At 51.7% G+C, this 26,561-nt stretch overlaps 1 protein-coding gene across 5 annotated transcripts in view; it reads left to right on the plus strand.

Annotated features, from left to right (window-relative positions):
• Window positions 1-26,561, plus strand: part of PABPC4 (poly(A) binding protein cytoplasmic 4) — a 164,980-nt gene that overhangs the window by 49,678 nt on the left and 88,741 nt on the right. For all 5 annotated transcript variants that reach the window (XM_069622411.1, XM_069622412.1, XM_069622409.1 and 2 more), the window contains 3 exons: window positions 6,498-6,613; window positions 8,313-8,452; window positions 12,700-12,794. In XM_069622411.1, the coding sequence (XP_069478512.1) occupies window positions 6,498-6,613; window positions 8,313-8,452; window positions 12,700-12,794 (351 nt within the window). The remainder of the gene's footprint in view (window positions 1-6,497; window positions 6,614-8,312; window positions 8,453-12,699; window positions 12,795-26,561) is intronic.

Consider the following 26,561-nt stretch of genomic DNA (forward strand, 5'->3'; position numbering starts at 1 on the left):
TGGACCTTCCTAGACTGTGAGCAAAGGAAGAGGCGGGCGGGTGGGTATAACAGTCCGAGTTGATAGGTTCATGGAGGAGCCTATCAAGGCAGCCAGCCTCTGGCACAAAGGCAAAGTCACAATTGCGTTCAAACCTTTCTGACATGGTCTCGCCTAATTTGTGACCTGGCTTGAGTGACTACTCATTTCAGTTTGATTGGATTGCACTATGGCTAAATATTTCACTAAGTATTATTTGTTTGGGGTATGCCTACTTAACACATTCTATTTATGTGGATGCTTGTATGTGTTACCTTTCACTTACTCCGGGTACCATTTTAAGGTGAAAGGTTTTTCCTCCCCACTTTTGGAAGTTGGCCTAAGGGAGTAAACAAGTAGGTCTCGTTGCACAAGTAAAAAATCATTTTCATTTTAAACACGGGGGTATTTTTATTGCGACATACCTTTGTCCCTGCTAATTAGCATGAGTGAAAACATGTTTACCTTAGTATCATATGAACTCTCCCAAAGATTAGAAAACACAATAGTGGAGCGGCCCTCTGAGTGGCAAGCAGCAGGAAATGCATATCTGTTACTCTGGGTTTGTTATGAGTAGCCTATCCTGCCCTCTATATACATAAAACGCAAAGGATGTCTGTGCATTGGAGACGGGCCATTGGCAAACGTGCCGGCCCCATCGCAGACATCCTTAGGCTCTTCTTAAGCCACAGTAGTGCTCACCTGAGAGCGCTGACAGTGTGTTTACCGAGGGAAGGGGGCTGGTGTAGAAAGAGGGACAGAGGGAAAAGAGGGGAGAGTGATAGGCAGAGAATCTCAACACTCAGGCACTAGAGTGAGAGAGGGACGGAGGAGGAGTGAGTGGGAGGGAGAATACCCCTCCCACTACTGATAGTGGATCCAGGAGGCTAGCGAGAGAAAGGGAAACAAAGAGAAAGAGACCCCCCGCCCCTTCTCAATACACAGACTCCAGAGGGAGGGACGGAGGATGAGTGAGTGGGAGGGAGAATATTCCTCCCACTACTGATAGTGGATCCAGGAGGCTAGCGAGAGAAAGGCAAATCAAAAAAAGAGATCCCCCGCCCCCTCTCAATACACACATCCTGGGTAGTGGTGTGAGGGTGTCGTAGAAGGAGACTGACGGGGGGGGGGCAATTTTGTTGGCTATAAACCTTGACTGTGTTACTCAAGAACACCTATCTATCACTACATCTAAGGGGCTTGCCCTGTCTCAAACTATTTAAACCTTGTGAGCTGTCAGAATGTCTATCAAAATCAAAAGTAAATGTTTTCTGTCCTCCGTCAGAAACCAACTCATCTAACCCTAACACTATAAACATAAGTCTTAAGTAAAGTGCAGTTTGCGTTTCCTTCAACAGTGGAATCACTCCCTTCTCCTGGCTGCTTGCTTCAGTATTCTAGTAGAAATAGCTCCTTCAATGTCCCATCACAAGGCACCAGGGGAATGACTCCCTTCTCCTGGCTGCTTGCTTCAGTCTTCTACTAGAAGTAACTACTTCAATGTCCCATCACAAGGGACCAGGGGAATGACTCCCTTCTCCTGGCTGCTTGTTTCAGTCTTCTACTAGAAGTAACTACTTCAATGTCCCATCACAAGCGACCAGGGGAATGACTCCCTTCTCCTGGCTGCTTGCTTCAGTCTTCTACTAGAAGTAACTACTTCAATGTCCCATCACAAGGGACCAGGGGAATGACTCCCTTCTCCTGGCTGCTTGCTTCAGTCTTCTAGTAGAAATAACTCCTTCAATGTCCCATCACAAGGGACCAGGGGAATGACTCCCTTCTCCTGGCTGCTTGCTTCAGTCTTCTACTAGAAGTAACTACTTCAATGTCCCATCACAAGGGACAAGGGGAATGACTCCCTTCTCCTGGCTGCTTGCTTCAGTCTTCTACTAGAAGTAACTACTTCAATGTCCCATCACAAGGGACCAGGGGAATGACTCCCTTCTCCTGGCTGCTTGCTTCTGTCTTCTATTAGAAGTAACACCTTCCATTTCCCATCACAAGGGACCAGGGGAATGCCTCCCTTCTCCTGGCTGCTTGCTTCAGTCTTCTACTAGAAGTAACACCTTCCATTTCCCATCACAAGGGACCAGGGGAATGACTCCCTTCTCCTGGCTGCTTGCTTCAGTCTTCTACTAGAAGTAACACCTCCATTTCCCATCACAAGGGACCAGGGGAATGACTCCCTTCTCCTGGCTGCTTGCTTCAGTCTTCTACTAGAAGTAACACCTTCCATTTCCCATCATAAGGGACCAGGGAAATTACTCTATTCTCCTGGCTGCTTGCTTCAGTCTTCTAGTAGAAGTAACTCCTTCCATTTCCCATCACAAGGGACCAGCGGTATGACTCCCTTCTCCTGGCTGCTTGCTTCAGTCTTCTAGTAGAGGTAACTCATCCAATGCCCCATCATAAGGGACCAGGAGAATTACTCCCTTCTCCTGGCTGCTTGCTTCAGTCTTCTACTAGAAGTAACACCTTCCATTTCCCATCACAAGGGACCAGGGGTATGACTCCCTTCTCCTGGCTGCTTGCTTCAGTCTTCTACTAGAAGTAACACCTTCCATTTCCCATCACAAGGGACCAGGGGAATGACTCCCTTCTCCTGGCTGCTTGCTTCAGTCTTCTACTAGAAGTAACACCTTCCATTTCCCATCATAAGGGACCAGGGGAATTACTCCCTTCTCCTGGCTGCTTGCTTCAGTCTTCTAGTAGAAGTAACTCCTTCCATTTCGCATCACAAGGGACCAGCGGTATGACTCCCTTCTACTGGCTGCTTGCTTCAGTCTTCTAGTAGAAGTAACACCTTCCATTTCCCATCACAAGGGACCAGGGGAATGACTCCCTTCTCCTGGCTGCTTGCTTCAGTCTTCTAGTAGAAGTAACACCTTCCATTTCCCATCACAAGGGACCAGGGGAATGACTCCCTTCTCCTGGCTGCTTGCTTCAGTCTTCTACTAGAAGTAACACCTTCCATTTCCCATCACAAGGGACCAGGGGAATGACTCCCTTCTCCTGGCTGCTTGCTCCTGTCTTCTACTAGAAGTAACACCTTCCATTTCCCATCACAAGGGACCAGGGGAATGACTCCCTTCTCCTGGCTGCTTCAGTCTTCTAGTAGAACACCTTCCATTTCCCATCACAAGGGACCAGGGGAAAGACTCCCTTCTCATGACTGCTTGCTTCAATCTTCTACTAGAAGTAATACCTTCCATTTCCCATCACAAGGGACCAGGGGTATGACTCCCTTCTCCTGGCTGCTTGCTTCAGTCTTCTAGTCGAAGTAACACCTTCCATTTCCCATCACAAGGGACTAGGGGAATTACTCCCTTCTCCTGGATTCAGTCTTCTAGTAGAAGTAAAACCTTCCATTTCCCATCACAAGGGACCAGGGGAATGACCCCCTTCTCCTGGCTGCTTGCTTCAGTCTTCTAGTCGAAGTAACACCTTCCATTTCCCATCACAAGGGACCAGGGGAATGACTCCCTTCTCCTGGCTGCTTGCTTCAGTCTTCTACTAGAAGTAACTCCTTCCATTTCCCATCACAAGGGACCAGGGGAATGACTCCCTTCTCCTGGCTGCTTCAGTCTTCTAGTAGAAGTAACTCCTGCAATGTCCCATCATAAGGGACCAGGGGAATGTTTCCCTTCTCCTGGTCCTTCTATAAAGGTTCTCCACAGTGTTCTTTAAGCACTCTTGCAGAAACCTGGATTAATCTTTTTAAATACTTACAGGAAGTAGACCAGCTCATAGTCTTATTTGGCTTCCATTTAACACTCTGATGAATATATTTTCAAGGGATCGCTGTATCTATCTTGTATGTCTCTCTACTGGTTTCTATATTGTATTGATGGGACTGTTTCCCAAAGCTCTGACTTTCCAATGATGTTTATTGGGCCACAGCCACACGAGAGGCAACTCCTGGTGGTATTTGTTGAATCCCTATGATTTATGGCTCGCGTTCCACTCTGCTTGGGCAGCGGTATTGGGTGGGCCACTGCCTTGAAGAAGATGACTCTCAACAAAGGCTGCTTGATCGGTGATTTTGGATAAACCACTGTGACGAGGGAGATGACTTCCGATGCATTCTGCATGACAGTGGTATTGGATTGGCCACAGCGATGGGGGAGACTACCCCCGATGCACTCTGCTTGAGTAGTGGTATTGGGCCGACCACTGCAACGACGAAGATGGGCCCCGATGTACTCTCCTGGGGCAGTTGTATTATGCCGACCACTGTGACAAGGGAGATAACTCCTGGTGCACTCTTTTTGCATTGGGCCTCTTCCCAAACCCCACCTGGTCTTCCTGCCATTCCCTGTGATGTCCTGGGGATGCGGCTCTGGTTCTTTACAGGGTCGCAAGGGCCTCTCCTCCTCCTCCTTGCTTCTTACGCGGCTCTGCGGCAGGCTGGTGGTCTCAGCGTTTTCTGGACCCGACAGTCCACCTTTCTGCCGGCACCAGGGATGTTTCAGCAACGTCCTGTTCTTATTGTCCCCCTCATGGAGTAACACCACTGCTTCAGCTGCAGCGTTCTTATTTGAACTTCCCGGGTCCTGTTCATGTACTTTTGGCTTCCACAGTGAGGTCTCTTTAGTACGTTCTTGATTTCTACTTTATACTGTTGACTCCGCCCTGGAGTAACAGCAACACCATATTGGAAAGTCCTCGTCCCAGTATGTTTTACATTCGTCAGTCATGGCTTTACAGTAACACATGGTTCCATTTTCAATGGTGGGAGAAAAGGGTGACCATGAGGGTAGGGGCTTATGTGACAGGGTTTTAGGTAGACTTTTCCCCAGATGGATGTCCTTATCCGCAGGAGGGGAGTCCCTACCTATGAGGTCCTTCTGCATATTGCCACCACCAGGGGGACTATCGGGTAGCGGCCTCACCCTCCTAGCTCCATAAGAAAGGGCTCACCTTTGGGGAGAAATGACAAGACCTGCCTAATCGTCACACTGGGGAGAGTGAGTTCAAGGGAAAGAGACCCAAATAAAGAGGCACAAACAAAGAGAAACACACAGGGAGAGAGAGTGATAAATACACAAACTAAAAGACTCCAAGACAGAGCTAGAGAGGCAGAGGGAATGTGACAGCACTAGAAAGAGACAGAGAGATGCAGAGTAAGAGGGCGGATTAGATTGAAGGAGTGAGAGAAACACTTGCACAAAATAGAAAAAACAGATTCTTTTATTTCAAATAATTTCCTATGTCTAGTTGAACATATGTTGCTCCAGTTCCAGGTAGTTTGTCTAATTTTCGGGCCAGAAAAGGCAGGCATGTGGTTCCTCTGTATGGCTGATGCAGGCAGCTGCTACATAGAGATATATGGAGACTTGCAATCCTGTGGCCTGCACAGGATGTTTACATGCTACAGTGATATGTCTTTTTTCAGTTTCTATTACATTTGTTTTGTTTAACTTATTAGTTTTAAGGCTGTTGCATGGAAGATGTTGGTCAATGCTTTCACGTCTTTGACCAAATAAATGATTGGCGCTGGTGTGCGTTGCCTTCATTTTTCGAAATTTGTTTTCACCCCTCGCCATCAATGCTCTGGCCCGGTGGGTGGTCAGAAACTCCTATTTGTAGAGGGCTGCCCTATAACACGCTGCAGCGATGGGTGCAGTCAGTGACTCTTGTTCGCGAGCACACTGGCAGCGGGCACTCTAGCTCAGTTACGGACCATCTTCACTGGGCGTTCCAGCCTGTGCTGTGACACATTATTGGAATGACATCCATTGTAATGAAGGAAGCGTGAGGTTAGGTATAGAGAAAGGAGAGCAGGAAGGAGGGGCAGGGTACGAGAACGAAAAGGAGAGGAAAAATAGAGTGCTAGGGCGAAGGCCTACGAGCAGCGCACCTCCCTGTGTAACAAAAAGTGCCAAACATTGTTACGAAATTATCAGAAAGTTGCATTTTTCCAATTAATCAGAAACAGTAGGTTCTGTAGGTAAAGTGATTTTTTTCGCTGCTCCATAAAAGAGACGGATGCTTTTGTGGTTTGATTGATGCATTAATGCTTTTCCGACTCATCTCCTCGGGTGACGTGCCTGACAATGGCTTGCCTGGCCTTGCCTCGCATTTCTAGGTGAGCTGCCTGACCTCTGAGCCCAGAGCTTGGCATTCACTGTCAGTGTTTGATTGGAGAGACACATTTTCAAGTGGTGTGGCTGCTTTTCGGCCTTTTCATATTTCTTGATCAGGATATCCAAGTTTTCCAGCATGGAGTGCACTAATGACCACAATGCGGGCGAGTGCTCTGTGATCCACAGAGGCCGGCTGAGCCACATCCACCCCAGAGGACAGGACTGAAGAAGACTGTCATACTCACACTCGCAGAGCCTGAAAGATATGACTCACGTGTTCACACTTGAGGGGCTGGGTTAACGTGTGTGTACTCCTGTAGGTCCTTGATGACTCATAGGTTCCCTCGAGTATCTCTGGTTGACTTAAATTGTGCTGTGGTTTCATTACAGGTGGTGTGTGATGAGAATGGCTCCAAGGGCTATGCCTTTGTGCACTTCGAGACCCAGGATGCTGCAGATCGTGCCATTGAAAAGATGAACGGTATGCTGTTGAACGACCGCAAGGTGTAAGTACAGTCCCGCCAGAGAAGTACCCCTGTTCTTAGACCACGACCCTTTGAGAGTGACCCCTGGAGAGCGATGGCTCTCCCCATTGGAGAGTTATCTGTATCCCGAAGGAGTACCCTGAAGAGTGACCCACATGCCAGGGGTGTGGCTTATATCCTTGCAGAACCCTGACTCTGGAGACCTGATCTTGATATGACTTGTTTGGCCAACTATAGGCCAGTGATCTCTTTCCCATTTCTGAGTAAATGTATCGAAACTTGCTGTTGATCAATTGAACAAATCGATAACTAATCAGACCCTACTTGCCCCATTTCAGTCAGGTTTCTGTCCAGGTTGCTGTACGGAAACTGTTATATTACATATCCTTCATGACATTTAAGGAATCTTGGGTGATGATGCCGTATGCTGGTTGGTGCCGTTCTACCTATTGGCCACATTTCACACAATGACCATGACATTCTAAGAAAAACTGTGTTGTCGAATGGGGATCAGAAGTCAGGTATTAGATTGGCTTCGCTCAAGCAAACTGGTGAGGGGGACTTTGCGATGGAGTCAATTTTTCCCCTTTCCTTTTCAATGCATGCATGGAGCCGCTGGGAGTCTGGCCGTTAAATAAGGAATTGATACACACCAATGTGCCAATGATACTCTGGTCTAGTATAGAAAGATATGAAGCAGTAATACCTGATTGTTTAGTAGAAATTGAGACATGGATGTATTACCATAAAAAAAAAAAACCTTCCAAGACATGAAACCAAACAGCCTTTTTATAGCTGCTTCCTTAATTTGGGTACAGCTGAGTCTTCCTCGAAACTTTCCTCTTCAGCTAAATCATTAGGTTTTTACCTGGACTCTGACGTTTCTTGTATTCCCCATGTAAATATGCGAGTACAATATGCTCACTTTCAGTTATTTGCATTAAGAGCAGTGATCTTATTTGTCTTTTAGCTCAATCCCTGGTTTAATCCTGGATTGATGTTGGAAACTCCATTTTAATCGTCTCCCCACAATCATTTATGGCCCTCACGAAGTCGGCGTTTCATGCAGCTGCATGTTGGGCTTCTATGGCACATAGTTTTGACAGCATAAACCCTATTTTGATGGCACTCCATTGGCTTCCTTTGGAAGATGAGATTATTTTCAATCTATTCTGTATTGTCCATTTTCAGACCCCTGCTTATTTAGGAGATAAACTAAAACTATCAGGAGGGTCAAGAGATCACTACATTTGAAGTTCCTTAGTTTAGACGCTTAACTTTTGCAAAAAAGAGGCTTCTCAGGTGCTGCTGTGTTTTTTTCTGGAACCTACTACCACCTGATCTTCATACAATTCCAGAATCCTTGAGCTTCAGGAACATTCTGGAATCATGGCTATGGAAGTTTACTATGAAATAATGTTTATTGATGTCTTGTTTCTCGCTTTTTATCAGATCTTAATGTTTTACATTTAGAATGTTATTGGTTTGTATTATTAATGTACTTTTTATTATGTATGACAATTAGTGTAAAGCACTCAGATGCATTTGGGCCTAGCGCATACTATATTAACATTTTAAATAAATAAAAAGAAATATCCTGAGATGCTTACATTAAAGATTGTTCTTACCCCATTCCATCCAGCACCACCCCGGAGACCCACTGCTCAGGGTGTGGCTTGTATCCATGGCAATCATGATGTCTCCATCCTGTACCCATCAGGTTTGTGGGGCGCTTCAAGTCTCGGAAGGAGCGAGAGGTGGAACTGGGGGCCAAAGCCAAAGAATTCACCAATGTTTACATCAAGAACTTTGGGGATGAGATGGATGACGAGCGGCTCAAGGAGCTCTTCAGCAAGTACGGTAGGTTTCACCAGGGGCCTGGGCGCTCCCTGCATGCCGTGTGACCTTGGCGGATACCCTGCCTCTCACTGCAATGCCCTCTCCAGACCATGCTCTGTCTGTGCGCCCAGTGTGCTGCATCTGCATTTCCTGTGTGCATATGCTGCCCATACTCTGCATCTGGTGCTTTGCTGCAGAACGTTGCACATACCCCCCTCCTCAAACTCCTACATATAGGCCCTGTCACTCGAAACTCTTCAGACTGCCATAGTCCTGTCGAAGAGCCCCAAACAGGGATCACCATTTGGAGAACTACACCCCTCAGAACCCTCTGAATAAGAGACCCCTTCCTCCCCTGGTAGAACCCTCCAAATGGGAACTTCTCAAGGCTTAGACCCCTGTTGCATCCAACAAACCAGGTTCACTGTCACCCCTTTGGACCCTGTCCGCTGTCACCCCTTTGGACCCTGTCCGCTGTCACCCCTTTGGACCCTGTCCGCTGTCACCCCTTTGGACCCTGTCCGCTGTCACCCCTTTGGACCCTGTCCGCTGTCACCCCTTTGGACCCTGTCGGCTGGCACCCCGTGCGCTGTCACCCCTTTGGACCCTGTCCGCTGTCTCCCCTTTGGAGCGCTGTCACCCTTTGTAGCCCTCTCTGCTGTCACCCCTTTGTAGCCCTCTCTGCTGTCACCCCTTTGTAGCCCTCTCTGCTGTCACCCCTTTGTAGCCCTCTCTGCTGTCACCCCTTTGGAGCCCTGTCTGCTGTCACCCCTTTGGAGCCCTGTCTGCTGTCACCCCTTTGGAGCCCTGTCTGCTGTCACCCCTTTGGAGCCCTGTCTGCTGTCACCCCTTTGGAGCCCTGTCTGCTGTCACCCCTTTGGAGCCCTGTCTGCTGTCACCCCTTTGGAGCCCTGTCTGCTGTCACCCCTTTGGAGCCCTGTCTGCTGTCACCCCTTTGGAGCCCTGTCTGCTGTCACCTCTTTGGAGCCCTGTCTGCTGTCACCCCTTTGGACCCTGTCTGTTGTCACTCCTTTGGAGCCCTGTCTGCATGTCCACTGGGATCCCCTTAGGAGCCCTGTCCATTGGGATCTCCTTTGGAGCTCTGTCCACTGGGATCCTCTTTGGAGCCCTGTCCACTGGGATCCCCTTTAGAGCATTGCCCACTATCATCCCCCCCTTTGGAGCCATGCCCGCTGTCTCCCCCTTTTGGAGCCCTCTCTGCTGTCGCGCCCCTTTTGGAGCACTCTCTGCTGTCGTGCCCCCTTTGGAACACCTCGGTTGTCACCCCTTTGGACCCCCCTCGGCTGTTTCCCCTTTGGACCCCTCTCGGCTATTGCCCCTTTGAACTCCTCTCTGCTGTTGCTCCTTTGAAGGTCTGCCCGCGGTCAGACCTTCGGAGCCCCATCCACTGCCACTCCTTTGGCACCCTGTCCACTGGGATCCTCTTTGGAACCCTGTCCACTGGGATCTTCTTTGGAACCCTGTCCACTGGGATCCTCTTTGGAACCCTGTCCACTGGGATTCCCTTTGGAACCATGTCCACTGGGATTCCCTTTGGAACCATGTCCACTGGGATTCCCTTTGGAACCCTGTCCAGTGGGATCCCCTTTGGACCCCTGTCCGGTGTTGCCCCTTTGGACCCCTCTCGGCTATTGCCCCTTTGAACCCCTCTCTGCTGTTGCTCGTTTGAAGCTCTGTCCGCGGTTAGACCTTCGGAGCCGCGTCCACTGCCACTCCTTTGGAGCCCTGTTCACTGGGATCCCCTTTGGAGCCCTGTCCACTGGGATCCCATTTGGAGCCCTGTCCACTGGGATCCCCTTTGGGACCCTGTCTAATGTCACCCTTTTGGACTCACTCCTTTGGAGCCCTCTCCACTGTCGCCCCTTTGGAGCCCTGTTCGCTTTGGCCCCAGCCCCCCTTTGTAGCCCTGTCTGCTGTCGCCTCCCTTTGTAGCCCGATCTGCTGTCGCCCCCCTTTGTAGCCCTGTCCGCTATCACCCCATTTGGATCCCTGCCTGCTGTCACCCCCATTTGGATCCCTGCCTGCTGTCGCACCCCTTTGGTGCCCTGTCTGCTGTCGCCCCCCCTTTGGAGCCATGTCCGCTGTCGCCCTCCTTTGGAGCCATGTCCGCTGTCGCCTCCTTTTGGAGCCCTCTCCGCTGTCGCGCCCCCTTTGGCGCCCTCTCTGCTGTCGCGCCCCCTTTGGACCCCCCTCGGATGTCGCCCCTTTGGACCCCCCTCGGATGTCGCCCCTTTGGACCCCTCTCGGCTATTGCCCCTTTGAACCCCTCTCTGCTGTTGCCCCTTTGAAGCTCTGTCCGCGGTAAGACCTTCGGAGCCCCGTCCGCTGCCACTCCTTTGGAACCCTGTCCAGTGGGATTCCCTTTGGAACCCTGTCCAGTGGGATCCCCTTTGGAACCCTGTCCACTAGGATCCCCTTTGGACCCCTGTCCGGTGTTGGCCCTTTGGATCGCTGTTGCTCCTTTGGAGCCCTGTCCACTGGGATCCCCTTTGGAGCCCTGTCCACTGGGATCCCTTTTGGGACCCTGTCCACTGGGATCCCCTTTGGGACCCTGTCCAATGTCACCCTTTTGGACTCACTCCTTTGGAGCCCTCTCCACTGTCGCCCCTTTGGAGCCCTGTTCGCTTTGGCCCCCGCCCCCTTTTGTAGCCCTGTCTGCTGTCGCCTCCCTTTGTAGCCCTATCTGCTGTCGCCCCCCTTCGTAGCCTTGTCTGCTGTCACCCCCATTTGGATCCCTGCCTGCTGTCGCCCCCCTTTGGTGCCCTGTCTGCTGTTGCGCACCTTTGGAGCCGTGTCTGCTGTCACCCCCCCTTTGGAGCCATGTCTGCTGTCTCCCCTCCCCCACCCCATTTGGAGCCATGTCCGCTGTCACCCCCCCCTGGAGCCGTGTCCACTGTCACCCCCCCCCCTTGGAACTGTGTCCGTCCGCTATCGCCCCCTTTTGGAGCCTTGTCTGCTTTTGCCCCCCTTTGGAGCCATGTCTGCTGTTGCCCTGTTCACTATCGCCTTTGGACCCCTGTCCGCTGTCAGCTCTTTGGACCCCTGTCCGTTGTCAGTCCTTTGGCGCCCTGTCCACTGGTATCCCATTTGGACCCCTTTGAACACCTATCCGCTGTTGCTCCTTTGGACCCCTATCCGCTGTCGCCCCTTTTGAGCCCTGTCAGCTGTCGCCCCTTTGAAGCCCTGTCTGCTGTCGCCCCTTTGAGGCCCTGTCTGCTGTCGCCCCTTTGGAGCCCTGTCTGCTGTCACCCCTTTGGAGCCCTGTCTGCTGTCGCCCCTTTGGAGCCCTGTCTGCTGTCGCCCCTTTGGAGCCCTGTCTGCTGTCGCCCCTTTGGAGCCCTGTCTGCTGTCGCCCCTTTGGAGCCCTGTCTGCTGTCGCCCCTTTGGAGCCCTGTCTGCTGTCGCCCCTTTGGAGCCCTGTCTGCTGTCGCCCCTTTGGAGCCTTGTCTGCTGTCGCCCCTTTGGAGCCTTGTCTGCTGTCGCCCCTTTGGAGCCTTGTCTGCTGTCGCCCCTTTCTTTGGCGCCGCTTTGGAACCCTGTCTGCTGGGATCCCCTTCGTAGCCCTGTCCACTGTCACCCCTTTGGAGCCTTGTCCGCTGTCGCCCCTTTGGAACCCTGTATGCTGTCACCCCTTTTTTTGTCATCCCTTTGTAGCCCTGTCCACTGGGGTCCCCTTTGTAGCCCTGTCCACTGGGGTCCCCTTTGTAGCCCTGTCCACTGGGGTCCCCTTTGTAGCCCTGTCCACTGGGGTCCCCTTTGTAGCCCTGTCCACTGGGGTCCCCTTTGTAGCCCTGTCCACTGGGGTCCCCTTTGTAGCCCTGTCCACTGGGGTCCCCTTTGTAGCCCTGTCCACTGGGGTCCCCTTAGTAGTCCTGTCCTCTGGGAACCGCTTTGTAGCCATGTCCACTGGGATCCCCTTTGAGGCCCTGCCCACTGTCACTCGTTTGGAGCCCTGTCCGCTGGGATCCCCTTTGTAGCCCTGTCCACCGTCACCCCTTTGGAGCCCTGTCTACTGGGATCCCCTTTGAGGCCCTGTCCACTGTCACCCCTTTGGAGCGCTGCCCACTGGGATCCACTTTGAGCCCTGTCCACTGGGATCCCCTTTGAGGCCCTGTCCACTGCCATCCCTTTGAAGCTCTGCCACCGCGATCCCCTTAGAACCTTGCTTTTTGCGAGCGTTAGTTACACCTGTCCATGTGCTTCCTTATCCGACCTGCGTCCTCTTACACTGTTTTCATCGGTTGCAGGGAAGACTTTGAGCGTGAAAGTCATGACTGACCCCAGCGGCAAGTCCAAAGGCTTTGGTTTTGTGAGCTTTGAGAAACACGAGGATGCAAACCAGGTAACGGCCATTGTGAGGAGATTGAAGGGGGCAGAGTAAAGGAGGGGGCTACCATCAGGTGTGCGGCAGTAACAGAGGATTGGGTTATGCAGACAGAGGATCTGGTCATTGTGAGAATCTCACAGGCATAGCAAATCCTCCTGTTAAACAGACCATTAATAAAAGTCATAGTATCTCACGAATGTCTGACATTACTCTGAGCTTTAGAGTATTTGTGCATATTTCTAAAATGCATCAGCCATTACTCAAGGTTTACGGTTTTGGTCTATTTTAAGCAAGGGTGTCTAAAGGTACTCTCTATTCAGAGTATTTGGAAGTATTGCTGCAGTAGGTCTTTGAGGTACTGAATAATTTAGAGCTCCTGGAAAGGTCGCTGGGGGAGTATTTCTAGCGTGACTGGACTCTTTCTTGCTAGAACCTCGGGCAATATGATTGGCCCGGCATTATTGAAGAATTAAGTCTCGCTGAGGCATAGCGGAGTGTTCTCAGAGATTACTGTTGGTAGCAGACTGTCTGTCACTCCTCGAGACTTCAGAGAGTACTTCTGACATTGAGAGGTCATTCTTGATGTTTTTCAAAGGCTCATGTTGTATCCCAGACATTAACGGAAGGCCTCAGAGGATCCAGATTTGCTCATATTAGTTATTTTGAGATTACACAAGGGTGCGGAGAGTAATATTATTGTTATTTTATACTGCACCAACTCAAGCATGGTAGTCTCAAAGTGCTTAAACCTTGTATGAGTTAAGATGCATTACGTACCACTTAGCGATAGCAGGACCGTAGTCTGCTTAGGATGCATCGACCGGAAAAAGGTGTGATAGACAAGAGAGCTGTGTTAAATTGCAATCCTGTGAGGAGCATGATAAGGTGTGTGAGAGGGTGATAGTGGAGCATGCTGTAATGTAAATATATTTCTGATGCTTGTTAATCTGCTTAGAATCACATGCTATGCATATGGTCTGACATCCAGTGTTAACCGCGGAGTATTGCATCTTGTCTTTCGGGAACCGAAAGGGGACGTCGGCATAGGCGTGTCTGAAACACTATCCCTATCGTGACGTGTGTAGTACCCAAAATCCCTCACGCGCCGAGGTCCCTCAGATTGTTTTTTTCCGCCCAGATCACTGGTCGCCCTATAGCGGAGCTCTTCATGAGACATTGTTTATCTTACCGAATTGTCGGTTTATCCCCGTTAAGTCACTTCACCCATCAAGAACATCATCGACGAAGACTACAGGGGAATCGTCTACGGCTGTGGGTTCCGACGCCTAAGGTTCAGATGTCGGACTTCCGCGTGGTCGGGCCTTCTGGGCTTGGGGTTTGCCATACTGTTATTATGTCTTTCCTCTTTTCCACTGCTTTACCTTTTGGTCTGGTCACCCTTCCCTTCTGCTATGGAAAGGACTCCATTTAGATTCTGCCCTGTGTGCAGGGTTAGATATCCGTGGAAAGACCAGCACACCTCGTGTAACACTTGTCTTCCCCTAGAGCACGACGAAAGGCGGTGTTCGGCGTGTAAACTCCTTAAACCTAAGACCCTTAGGGAGCACCGGTTAAAGCGGTGGGCCGCGTACAGCATGTCACGCGTGGAGCCTCCTTCCCCTGCCGCGACACCAGCCGAAAGTGACGGGGGCACGTCCGATGACCAAACGTCCAATGCGGACGTTATAGACCTTGAGGCGGACACTTCTAGGGCCGCCACACCCATCCCCGACCCTTCCAGGCTCGACTCCGGTCTTGCTACAGGGAACACACCCGGCGACAGGGGCGTACAATCGCACCGCACCAAGCACACAACCCAAACGCTGTCCTCGACATCGTCAAAGAAGGCGAAAGCGCCAACGGGCCCGCCGGAAATTTCGGCGGTGCCCACGGATCGGTCAGGTCGGAAGCCTCCCCCGCATCCGCAGCAGCGCATGCCGACTGGACATAACAAACATAGCAAGGGCGCTACTCGCCAAACTACACGCGCCGAAGTTTCAGAACAAGAAACTTCAACGGATTCCAAGGGTTCCAAGGCCCGTACAGGCCCGAAAACTACGAGTAGGCCTCTACCCGAGAAGCCATCCGCTGGCCCTTCTGCAGCCGCAGAAGACATTTCGACTGCCGGCACATCATCCGAGGCGTTGTCTCCCGAAGATTCGGTGACTATCCGTAAGAGCATCAATAGGATTGCTACGGCGGTGGGCCTAGTTCCGGTTCCGCCCACAGTTATGGGCCAATCCGCCAAAAAGTTTGCCACGGATTTGGAAGACGATCCCGAAGACTCTTACGAAGAAAGCCAGGTACCCCTCTCAAGCACCCTGAGATCATCCTCTCAACGCCTTAGGGCGAGAACACGGTTCCTACTCGTCTAGGTCCATTTGGGTCATCCAAGTGGACCACGGAGCAATTCGAGGGGTGTATGGATCGTCTGGAGCAGATTTTCAGGGCTTCTGATCAACCTCTGCTGAAAAAAGCTTGGGTAGACCCTAACCCTCAAACACAAGATGTCCAACACCTAGATTTCCAACACCAAGTTGACTATCAAGATGATGTCCAGATGGACACGTATAGAGACATCTATACAGAAGAGGAGTCCTCTTTTCTGGACAACTATGGGGAAGATCAAGGAGCAACGGACAACTGGGAGGACACCCAGCAGGACGATCACAACTCTGATATCGTTTGCCTTGACTCTCCCCTATCCACCCCGATTCGACAAGCTTCCCTGGTGGATGATCAAATGGCTTTCAACAACATGTTGAAAAAATCAGCAGAATTCTTTAAAATTGCCACGCTTGAAGCCTTGCCCGAACAAGATTTCGCGGAGGACATTATTTATGAAAAGGCTCCGGCAAGCCGGTCTATCCCTCTCTTGAGCTCTGTAAAGAGGCGGCTGGCCCCTTCCATGCTCACACCCGCTCAGACTAGGTCTGTGAACCCAAGGGTCGAAAAACTTTTCCGGCCCTCCCCCACCGACCCGCTTTATATCAAAGGACACGCAATCCCAAACTCGCTGGTGGTGACCAACACTCGCAAGAGAGCAGATGCTCGTCTTGCCACGGGAGAGTCACCTCCGTACAAGGAGTCCAAAAGGTTGTATGCCTTAGGCAAAAGGGTTATGTCGGCGGCGGCCTATACCGTCCGGATTGCCAATAACACGACGTTACTAGCAAGCTGCGTCGACGCCCAATTGAACCTACTCCAGGAAGGCCTTCAAAAGGTTCCAGAACCAACCAGAGCCAAGCTTCTCACCATTATCTCAGAGGGCAAACTTGCCAATCAGAATGTGGTAAAGAATCGTCTGGACACCGCAGAGACAGCAGGCAGGTCTCTCGCACAGGGTACTCTCCTAAAGAGGCAAGCATGACTACGCACGTCGGGCTTCAGGCCTGAGACCTAGGCATCCATTATCAACAAACCCATCGAAGAGGCCAACCTCTTCGGGAAGGCGGTAGACGATGCGTTGGAGACAGCCAAGAAGGAGCACAAGACTATTAAGTCGCTGCACCAAATTTCCCAGAAACCCTCTATACAGAGGGGCAGTAATTCTCGGCGGTCCTTTCGAGGACAAGCCTGCGCCACTCAAAACAATTTCGGCACGGGCAACTTCAACTCAAGTCAACCGGCTGCAAGCCCCACTTACTATCCCCAGAGGGGTCAGAAGCGCGGAAAGAATAGAGGCAGAGGCTCCAATTCCAGAGGAGCGTCAACTTCGGGTCAGAAATTACCACCAAGTCCAGGTCCCCTCCCATGTCTCCCTGGTCGGGGGCGATTAACATCTTTCCTCAAGGCATGGGAGGGGATAACTTCAGACCAGTGGGTCTTAAAGACGGTCGCCCACGGTTACTGCGTGGAATTCGCCCGACCTCCACAGTTCAGACCGCCGGAACATCTGCAGATCCTGATCCAAGAGGTGGAAGCGCTGCTGGGAAAGGACGCCATAGAAGCCGTCCCGATTCTTCAGGTAAACGAGGGTATCTATTCAGTGTACTTCCTTGTACCCAAAAAGGATCTCACCATGTGTCCTGTTCTAGACCTGCGCCCAGCGAACAAGTTCATAATCCCCAGAAGTTTTGCATGGTAACACTGCAAGAGGTGATCCCATTGCTAAAACAGGGGGACTTCATGACAACATTGGATATGAAAGATGCATACTTTCATATTTCAATGCTGCCAGCGCACAGAAAATTCCTAAGGTTCGCGATTCAGGACAAACACTACCAGTTCAAGGTACTCCCCTTCGGCATAGCCTCGGCGCCAAGGGTGTTTACCAAGGTCCTGGCAGTGGCAGCGGCACACCTGTGCAGACTTTCAGTTCCAGTTTACCCTTACCTCGACGATTGGCTCATCACGGGGGGCTCGTTCGACGTTTGTTTTTTGAACACCCAAAAACAGTAGACCTACTGTTCAGCCTGGGATTTTCTATCAATGAAAAGAAATCCAGCTTAGTCCCCAGCCAAGTAAAACAGTTCCTGGGGGCTCTAATTCGTACGGAAGACGGTCTAGTCTTCCCTTCCAGCGAGAGGGTTCAGAACATGCTCTCTCAGGTTCCTCAGTATGTAGCCAGTCGAGAGGCGACGGTACTCAAAGCTATACGTTTGCTAGGGATGATGGTGTCATGCATATACTTGGTTCCCCACGCGCGGCTGTGCATGCGTCCCATGCAAGAGTGGCTCAACAGCCAGTGGTGTCACGCCAGCGGACAATGGGAAGATCTGTTAGTTGTCTCGCCAGCCCTTGTTCTCTCTCTGCAGTGGTGGTCGAGGGAGAACCTCTTGAAGGGGAAAACCTTCACCACCCCTGCAGTGGAAGCCACTCTCACGACAGACGCATCTCTCACGGGATGGGGGGCTCACCTGCTTCAACAGACAGCGCATGGAGTGTGGTCCCCTCAGGTAGCGTCCAACCATATAAACCTACTGGAGCTACTAGCAGTGTTCAAAGCATTAAAAGCCTTTCAGGAGCAACTGCAAGGGAAGACAGCACAAGAGCAATGTATTACCTGAACAAACAGGGGGCCACTCGCTCTCCATAGCTATCCAAGCTGTCCCAAAACATCTGGATATGGGCTCGCAAACACAAGATGTTCCTGATATCCCAACATGTTCCAGGGGAACTCAATCTTCTGGCAGACGTACTCAGCAGAGATTTTCCTCTGCCAGAAGAGTACGGATGGCGACTGCACGAAGACATTGTGTCCAACGTCTTCGCAAGAATGGTGGTTTCCAGAGATCGACCTGTTCGCTACTCAGGAGAATGCCCAATGCCATGATTACAGCTACCCCCAGCACCGATCCAAGGGGAACAGTCTCTGGATAACTTGATCGGGGAAATTTGTCTACGCTTTTCCCCCGACTGCCCTTCTGAACAAGATAGTACACAAGATGCACCGGAAACCAGTCACCATGATTCTAGTGGCTCCCATGTGGGCCCGCCAACCTTGATTCCCGCACCTGATGGAAATGTCCCTCTCCCCACCAGTCAAGCTGCCCTGCCCATACAACATGTTGTCTCAGGACAGGGGGGAGACTCTGCACCCATGCCCACAAACTCTGAACTTAGCAGCCTGGCTCCTGAGGTCATAGAGGTTGGACATCTGCAACTCCCTCAAAGATGCATGAGGGAGGCAAGAAAGCCTAACACATGTTATTGCTATGCCAGCAAATGGAAACGTTTGTCATCTAGTGCAGTTCCAAAGGCGTCAATCCCAACGATTGCTCGCCTTCACACGTGTTATTTCGAGGGGATTGGGTCCTCTGACGTATTCCATATCTATGACAGGTAATGTCCACAGCTGTGCTGCTTCGGAAAATCTTCGGCGTCTGCGTCCTGCGTCGATGCGCCGTCCCAGAGGACCTCCACCGACGGCCGACGTCACCCAATGTGATAAGTAGGACGCACGACGCCCATAGCCTCAGTTCCGTTTTTTCTGCGAACGTGTTCACTTCGTGAATCTCGGTACGCCTCGACTCTTTGGAGTTTGCTGTTTTCTTCTCGGTTTGTTGAACCTGTTCGGTTTTTTGTGAAGACCTGTTTGTGGCGATGTCTACTTTGTCTTCAACCCCGCGTCCGGGCTTCAAGAAATGCAGGGATTGTGGGTCCAAGATGTCGGTCACGGACTCGCACGACGCCTGCCTCTGGTGCCTCGGGGAGGCCCACGATATAGACGACTGTGTCGACTGCCAGTCACTCACGGCCAAGGCCTTGCGGGAACGCAAGAAGAAGCTGTCGGTAGGTCGGGTGTCTAAGCCCCGGAAGTCGAGGTCTACTGGGCTTTCGACGGATGACCCGAGAGGCGACTCTCCGCGTCATCGTCGGAAGTCCAGTGGGTCTCCTTCCAAGAGTCGGTCTCGCCACTCCTCCGCCTCTTCGAGGCATTCCCGGAAGCGCCGGCATCGGTCGCCTTCCCCGTCCTCTTCTGAGGATTCCGCCCATCGGCGGGTCGCTTATCCCACCATGCAAGCGACACCTTCGGGAAGCAGATGCTAGCGATTCTTGAATCGCAGGGCACCGGTCCGTCCGTGCCTCCAAGTGGGGTCGGTTGGCACCAGTCGAGAGACGCGGCTAGTATGCCTTTGGGCTCGGGTGGTCGGCGCGGCTCGCGGGAGGGGTCCCGCTCGGACAAGGGTAGCCGTTTTCGCCATGCACGTTCCAGGTCCCGGTCCTCGACGCGCTCGAGACCGCGTGATCCTGTGCCGTCTTCGAAGAAGACGTCAACGATTTCTCTCGAGGCTCTGCCTCCGAGGGGGTCGTCGGCGCGTAGGTCGTCGAGAGACACGCTCGGAGCTCCGGCTTCGAGGCCTGTGTCGACGCCGTCGATGCTGGCGGCGCTGCAGCTGACGCCGATTCGCTCGACGTCGATGCCGATTCGCTCGACGCCGATTCTCTCGACGTCAACGCCGATTCTCTCGACGCCTGCGCCGACTCGTTCGGCGCCCTCAACGCCTTTCGAGGCAGTGGTGTCGGAGGGGCCCCTAGAAAGGCTCTGGCTACGGTCAGGCACAGCTTTGGTCCCCAGATGTCTTCCTCTCACCGCCTGGAGTACATTTCAGAGGGTGATGATGGCTCTGATGAAGGCTTGGTTCCGGTTACGGTACCAGATGAGCTTATCTCGGGCCATAGCCAGTTTGATGACCTGCGGCAGTCACTGCATGATGCCAGTGGACTGGACACCTCACCGGAGGTGGAGTTTTGTAGGCCGGAGCCTGGCACTCATGCCGATTCTTCATATCAGTGCCTTATGTCTCGGGTCACCGAGTACTTTGGTTGGTCGGCTCCCCCAGGGGAGTTCGTTCAGGATGATCTCACGGACATCCTTGATCTTGGTCCCCCCACTGACCAGGTATTGCCGTTTCATATGGCTCTGCAGAGAAGGGTGGCGGCGGCTTGGACTGCTCCAGAGAGCCTCCCAGCAGTGGGCAAGTCTTTGTCGCGAAAATACCGTCCAGCCAGTAGCGACCCCTGCTACTTGTCCAGGCACCCCACTCCGGAGAGTTTGGTGGTGCCGGCGGGTACGGCCCCGGCAAAGCAGGCGCCGTATCCTCCCATCCCTCCGGATAGGGTCGACAAACGTTTTGACGGCTGGGCGAAGAAAGTGTTTTCTTCAGGGGGTATGGCGCTTCAGGCGGCCAACTCCATATGTGCCTTGTCTCGTTTCACACACACTCTGTGGAACTGTGTTTCATTAGCGGCTGAACATATTCCCGAAGGGGACGAACGGGATGGTTTCCTTGCTATGGTTCAGGATGGCAAGGATGCCATGTGTGAGGCCGTTCAGTCGGGTTTGGACATGGCATATTGTGTCAGCCGGGTCCATGGCGGTGAGCACCGTAATACGCAGGTTTGCGTGGTTGCGGAAGTCTGGGTTCGCTCCTGATGTGCAGTCCCGGCTCCTCAACATGCCCTTTGACGGTGAACATCTTTTTGGCAGCAAGGCTGTCGAGAGCCTTGAGAGGTTGCAGACCTCCAAAGCTGCAGCGAAGTCGTTGGGCGCTGCAGTTCGACAACCTCTGCCTTTTCGTCCTAGGGGACAGCAATGGAGGGGAGGTTCCTTTCGCTATTACTCGTCCTTCAGTAAAGCGAGAGGAGCTAGCAGTCAAAGAGGCCACCGTAAGAGTGCCAGAGGTGGAAACAAGGGTACTCGAGGTGCCAAGGCCGCTCGGGCAGTTGCCTCTTTGCCCTCAGGCAACGCCGCAGCCGCTACCACTCAGTCATGAGGCCAGGTCCCATGGTTCGCCGGTTGGGGAAGGCTTGCGCAGCATCTTGTAGAGTGGCGAGCCATTACTTCAGATGTGTGGGTTCTGGAGATCATAACCCACGGCTACTGTCTTCCCTTTCGGCAGAGGCCCCACGACAATCCACCTGGGAACCTCTCTTTGAAGAGTCCGGATCCGCTCCTTGCACAGGAAATTCAAGCCCTGCTGGAGAAAGGCGCCATAGAACTGGTGCCTGTAGCGGAGAGGGACAAGGGATGGTATTCCCCTTATTTTTTGATTTCGAAGAAAGACGGGGGATTGAGACCCATCATGGACTTGCGCGGTTTGAAAAAACTCCTCAGGAAGGACAAGTTCAAGATGGTTACTCTCTCTGAAGTCCTCCAGGCCCTTCAACTTCAGGACTGGTTGGTGTCTCGCGACCTCAAGGACGCTTACTTCCATGTGCCGATCCATCCCAAGCACAAGAAGTACCTGAGGTTCGCGGTTGGCGACTCGCACTTTCAGTTACGGGTCCTGCCGTTTGGATTGTCCTCCGCCCCGAGGGTTTTCACCAAGCTCATGGTGGTGGTGGCAGCGCATCTCAGGAAAGGGGGGATTCACGTCTACCCCTACCTGGACGATTGTTTGATCAGGGGGAGCTCTCCCGAGCAAGTCCTGGATCATCTGTCCGTCACCTGCCACTCCCTTCACAAGCTGGGCTTCTCCCTCAATTTAAAGAAGTCCCATTTGACACCAACGCAGCAGCTCCAGTACATCGGAGCAGTGCTTGACACATCCCTGGGGCAGTGTTTTCCTCCCCAGGTGAGGGCGCTTCACATTCAGCAGATGGTGCACAAGTTTCAACTTGCCCAGAATCTCCCAGCGTCCGAGTTCTTGGGACTGCTCAGCCTCATGGCATCCTGCATTCTTAATGGTGCCAGAGGCTCGTCTGCGGATGAGATCTTTCAATGGGCACTCAAGCTCCAGTGGTCTCAGTCCTCCGGCAGGCTGTCGGACCCTGTTCAGGTGCCGCCCTCGGTCGCCCAGGACCTTCTGTGGTGGGCCGTCGAAGGCAATCTGATGAAGGGGGCCCCATTTTGGCTGCCCTGGCCTGAGGTGACGATCGTGACGGACGCATCCCTCGCGGGATGGGGAGCTCATGCCAACGTGTTGACAGTCAGCGGTCGTTGGTCTCCGTCGGAGTCCAGACTCCATATCAATCTGTTGGAGCTGAGGGCCGTCAGGCTTGCCCTGAAGGCTTTTCTGCCGACTGTGCGAGGAAAGAGTGTCCTGTTTCTAACGGACAACACGGTGGCCATGCACTACCTCAACAAAAGGGGGGGGGGGGGCAGGGTCACTTCCTCTGTGCAGGGAGGCGATGCAGCTCGAGTTCTGGGCCATCCAGCAGGAAGTTTCGATCTCAGCTGTTCATCTGGCCGGAGACGGCGGACGCTCTGAGCAGGCAGAGCATGATCTCTCACGAGTGGGAGCTGGCTCAGGAGATTCTCCTGGAGATCTTCGCCCTTTGGGGGACCCCTCAAGTGGATCTCTTCGCCTCCAGTTTCAACCGGAAGTGCGAAAGGTTCTGCTCGCGGGAATTTCCTCCAAAAGGAGCCTTAGGAGACGCGTTCGTGGTGGAGTGGTCATTCCCACTGCTGTACGCGTTTCCTCCAGTCCCCGTCATCCCGCAAGTACTGCGGAGGTTCGGTTCCCGGATGATCCTCATTGCTCAGGCGTGGGCCCGGAGGACGTGGTATCCGGACCTTCTCGACTTGTCCATCTGCCCTCCACGTCGTCTTCCCTACCGAGACGATCTGCTCTCACAGAAGGGGGGTCATGTTCTCCATCCAGAGGACAGATCCCTCAACCTTCACGCTTGGCTTCTGAAAGGTTGAGGTATAAGGATTGGGACCTCCCTGAAGACGTGATGGGGGTGTTGCTCTCGGCCAGGCGGCCGGCAACAAAGTCTCTGTACCGTTGCCGTTGGAGAAAGTTCTGCGACTGGTGTAGAGTTAAGAATGTGGATACTTTTGAATGTGACGTTCCCATGGTCTGTCTTTTTTGCTTTCCTTGGCCCACAGGGGCTTGCAAGTGGGGACCATTAAAGGTTACCTGGTGGCGCTGTCCATATTTAAGCGCTCGTCTGAAGAATGTTCCTATTTTAAGATTCCTTTAATTTCTCAGTTTTTGAAAGGGCTCACTAATGTGTTCCCTCCGTCACCTTTTCTGGTGCCCGGTTGGGATTTGAACCTTCTTCTTAAGTTTCTTATGGGTGCTCCGTTTGAGCCTTTGCATTCTTGCCCTTTGAGACTGTTAACTCTGAAAACTGTGTTTTTTGGTTGCAGTTACTTCCGCTCACAGAGTGAGTGAGTTACAGGCACTTTCACTTAAGCCACCCTTCACTGTGTTTCATAAGGACAGGGTTGTCCTTAGAATTCGCCCTTCTTTTCTTCCGAAGGTGGTTTCGGAATTTCATTTGAGCCAGAAGGTTGTTCTTCCGGCTTTCTATCCTCCTCCACATCCTGGTAAGGAAGAGCAGAGGCTCCATAGGCTTGATCCTAGGAGAGCGTTGAGCTTTTATATTTCGCGCATGTCCCGGGTCAGAGTGGACGATCAACTTTTCATTGGTTACGCTGGAAAGCTTCTGGGACAAGCTGTGACGAAACAGATTTTCTCGTTGGATTATTTTAGCTATCTCCGAGTGTTACCGCTTGGCGGGTAAGGAGCCTCCGGCTGGCTTGCGGGCTCATTCTCCCAGGGGAGTGGCTGCGTCTACTGCCCTGCAGAGGGTGTTCCTATTCGTCACATCTGTGATGCAGCCACCTGGGCTTCAGTACATACTTTTGTACGTCACTACTCCCTCGATTCCATCCGAGGGCAGGGTCTGGCCTTTGGCAAGGCAGTCCTTTATTCCGCAATTTGATTGGGCATGCTAAATTTGTGTTCTAAATTCGTTTCCCACCTTCTTGCTTGGTACTGCTTTGGGAGTCTGACATAGATATGGAATACGTCGGAGGACCCAATCCCCTCGAAGAACAAGTTATTTTCTTACCTGGTAACGTTCTTTCGATGGGATGGTCCGACGACGTATTCCATATCGCTCCCTCCCCACCTTCCCCGCTGCAGAATTTCTTTTGCGATTGCAGCTTGCATTCCGAAGGGCCTTGTGTATCTGACTGGCAGAAAACTGGTGGCACACGTTCTGGGGGAAAAAACTACAACTGAGGCTATGGGCGTCGTGTGTCCTACTTATCACATCGGGTGACGTATGCTGTCGGAGGAGGTCCTCGAGGACGGCGCATCGACGTCATCGACGCAGACGCCGAAGATTTTCTGAAGCAGCACAGCTTTGAACATTACCTGTCATAGATATGGAATACGTCGTCGGACCATCCCATCGAAAGAACGTTACCAAGTAAGAAAGTAACTTGTTCCTCTAACCCATCTGTTGGACTCTGGGTTAGTCTTCAATTCCTTAAAGGTTCACCTAGCGGCGTTGTCTGCCTACACCACGTCACAGCAGAAGGTATTGTGGTGGAAAATACCTGTGATTAAAGCCTTCATGGAAGGGGTTAAAAGAATGTATCCCCCCCATCACTCACCCAGCCCCTGGGTGGGATGTAAATGTGGTTTGAACTAGGCTCATGGGACCCCCTTTTGAGCCTATGCATAAAGCTAGTCTGAAAGACCTGACTTACAAGACAGCCTTTCTAGTAGCTATCACTTCTATCAGAAGAGTTAGCGAACTACAAGCCCTCTCAGTTTTGGACCCCTTTGTTACAGTCCACAAAGATAAGGTAGTTCTGCACACACATCCCAGATTTGCGCCGAAATTTATTTTGAAGTTCCATGTGAACCAGTCAATCGAACTAACCACGTTCTTCCAGAGACCTACTAACATGGCGGAAAGAAGCCTTCACACACTAGATGTGCGCAGGGCAGTCATGTTTTACATGGATAGAACTAAACCACTGAGGAAAACTAAACAATTCTTTGTTTCAGTGGCAGCTGGTAGAGAAGGGGACCCTGTCTCTAAATCAGCAATATCAAGGTGGATTGTCAAATGCATCACACTATGTTACACTCTTGCAAAGAGAGAACTGCCCTCCAAGCCTAGAGCACATTCTACTTGAGGCACTGAGTTATCCATAGCATTAATTGCAAATGTTCACCTAGAGTCCATTTGCAAAGCGGCAACCTGGAGTTCTGTACACACCTTTAAAAAACACTATTGCCTAGACACTCATTCTAGGTCTGATTCTCAGGTGGGACAAGCAGTACTAAGACATCTTTTTTTCTACTGTTCCTTCTCACAACCCACCTCCAACTCCGGGTACTGCTCGCTAGTCTATGCACAACATGTGATTCTAAGCAGATTAACAAGCATCAGAAGACATGCATTACTAACCGTAAAAGCATTCTGATGATTGTATCTGCTTAGATTCACATGCGCCCTCCCTGCCTCCCCGCTCGGGGTGGAAGGAAGACTTCTTACTACTTTCTCTCTTCATGTACTCACTCACTATATCCTTGGGCTCCCTCATGGCAGAAAAAATACAATCGGAGGGACCTCGGCGCGTGAGGGATTTTGGGTACTACACACGTCACGATGGGGATAGTATTTCAGACACGCCTATGCTGACGTCCCCTTTCGGTTCCCGAAAGACAAGATGCAATACTCCGCGGTTAACACTGGATGTCGGACCATATGCACAGCATGTGAATCTAAGCAGATACAAACATCAGAAATGCTTTTACGGTAAGTAATGCATGTCATGTAAAGTCTGGGTGTGTGAGGGGCTCGGGCTGTGCTCACTTTATTGTGGGCATGGGCGACCAAGGTCTTCTAAAACGTCTAGATAAATAGGCTCCCAAGGCCAAGGACACATGTCCCAAGTACGTATGTTGCTTATGAGGAAATTAAGCCATTATGAAAGGTACGGAAGGAATGGTAAACGGCAAGGATTTCTTCTAGGGGCACTGTGTTACCAAAGACCTAATGGCAAAGTCCCTAAATACCTAAAGAGTAAGAGCGTGATCACACTTCTAGCTTCCTTCTTTCTTTACCTCACCTGACCTATATGGCAAAGCCCCTAAATACCTAAAGAGTAAGAGCTTGATCACACTTCTAGCTTCCTTCTTTCTTTCCCTCACCTGACCTATATGGGAAAGCCTCTAAATACCTAAAGAGTAAGAGCTTGATCACATTTCTAGCTTCCTTCTTTCTTTCCCTCACCTGACCTATATGGCAACGCCCCTAAAGAGTAAGAGCTTGATCACACATCTAGCTTCCTTCTTTCTTTCCCTCGCCTGACCTATATGGCAACGCCCCTAAAGAGTAAGAGCTTGATCACAGGTCTAGCTTCCTTCTTTCTTTCCCTCGCCTGACCTATATGGCAACGCCCCTAAATACCTAAAGAGTAAGAGCTTGATCACAGGTCTAGCTTCCTTCTTTCTTTCCCTCGCCTGACCTATATGGCAACGCCCCTAAATACCTAAAGAGTAAGAGCTTGATCACACTTCTAGCTTCCTTCTTTCTTTCCCTCGCCTGACCTATATGGCAACGCCCCTAAAGAGTAAGAGC

Source organism: Ambystoma mexicanum, chromosome 11, assembly GCF_040938575.1.
Source record: "Ambystoma mexicanum isolate Mex_15411 chromosome 11, UKY_AmexF1_1, whole genome shotgun sequence".
Lineage (NCBI taxonomy): Eukaryota > Metazoa > Chordata > Amphibia > Caudata > Ambystomatidae > Ambystoma > Ambystoma mexicanum.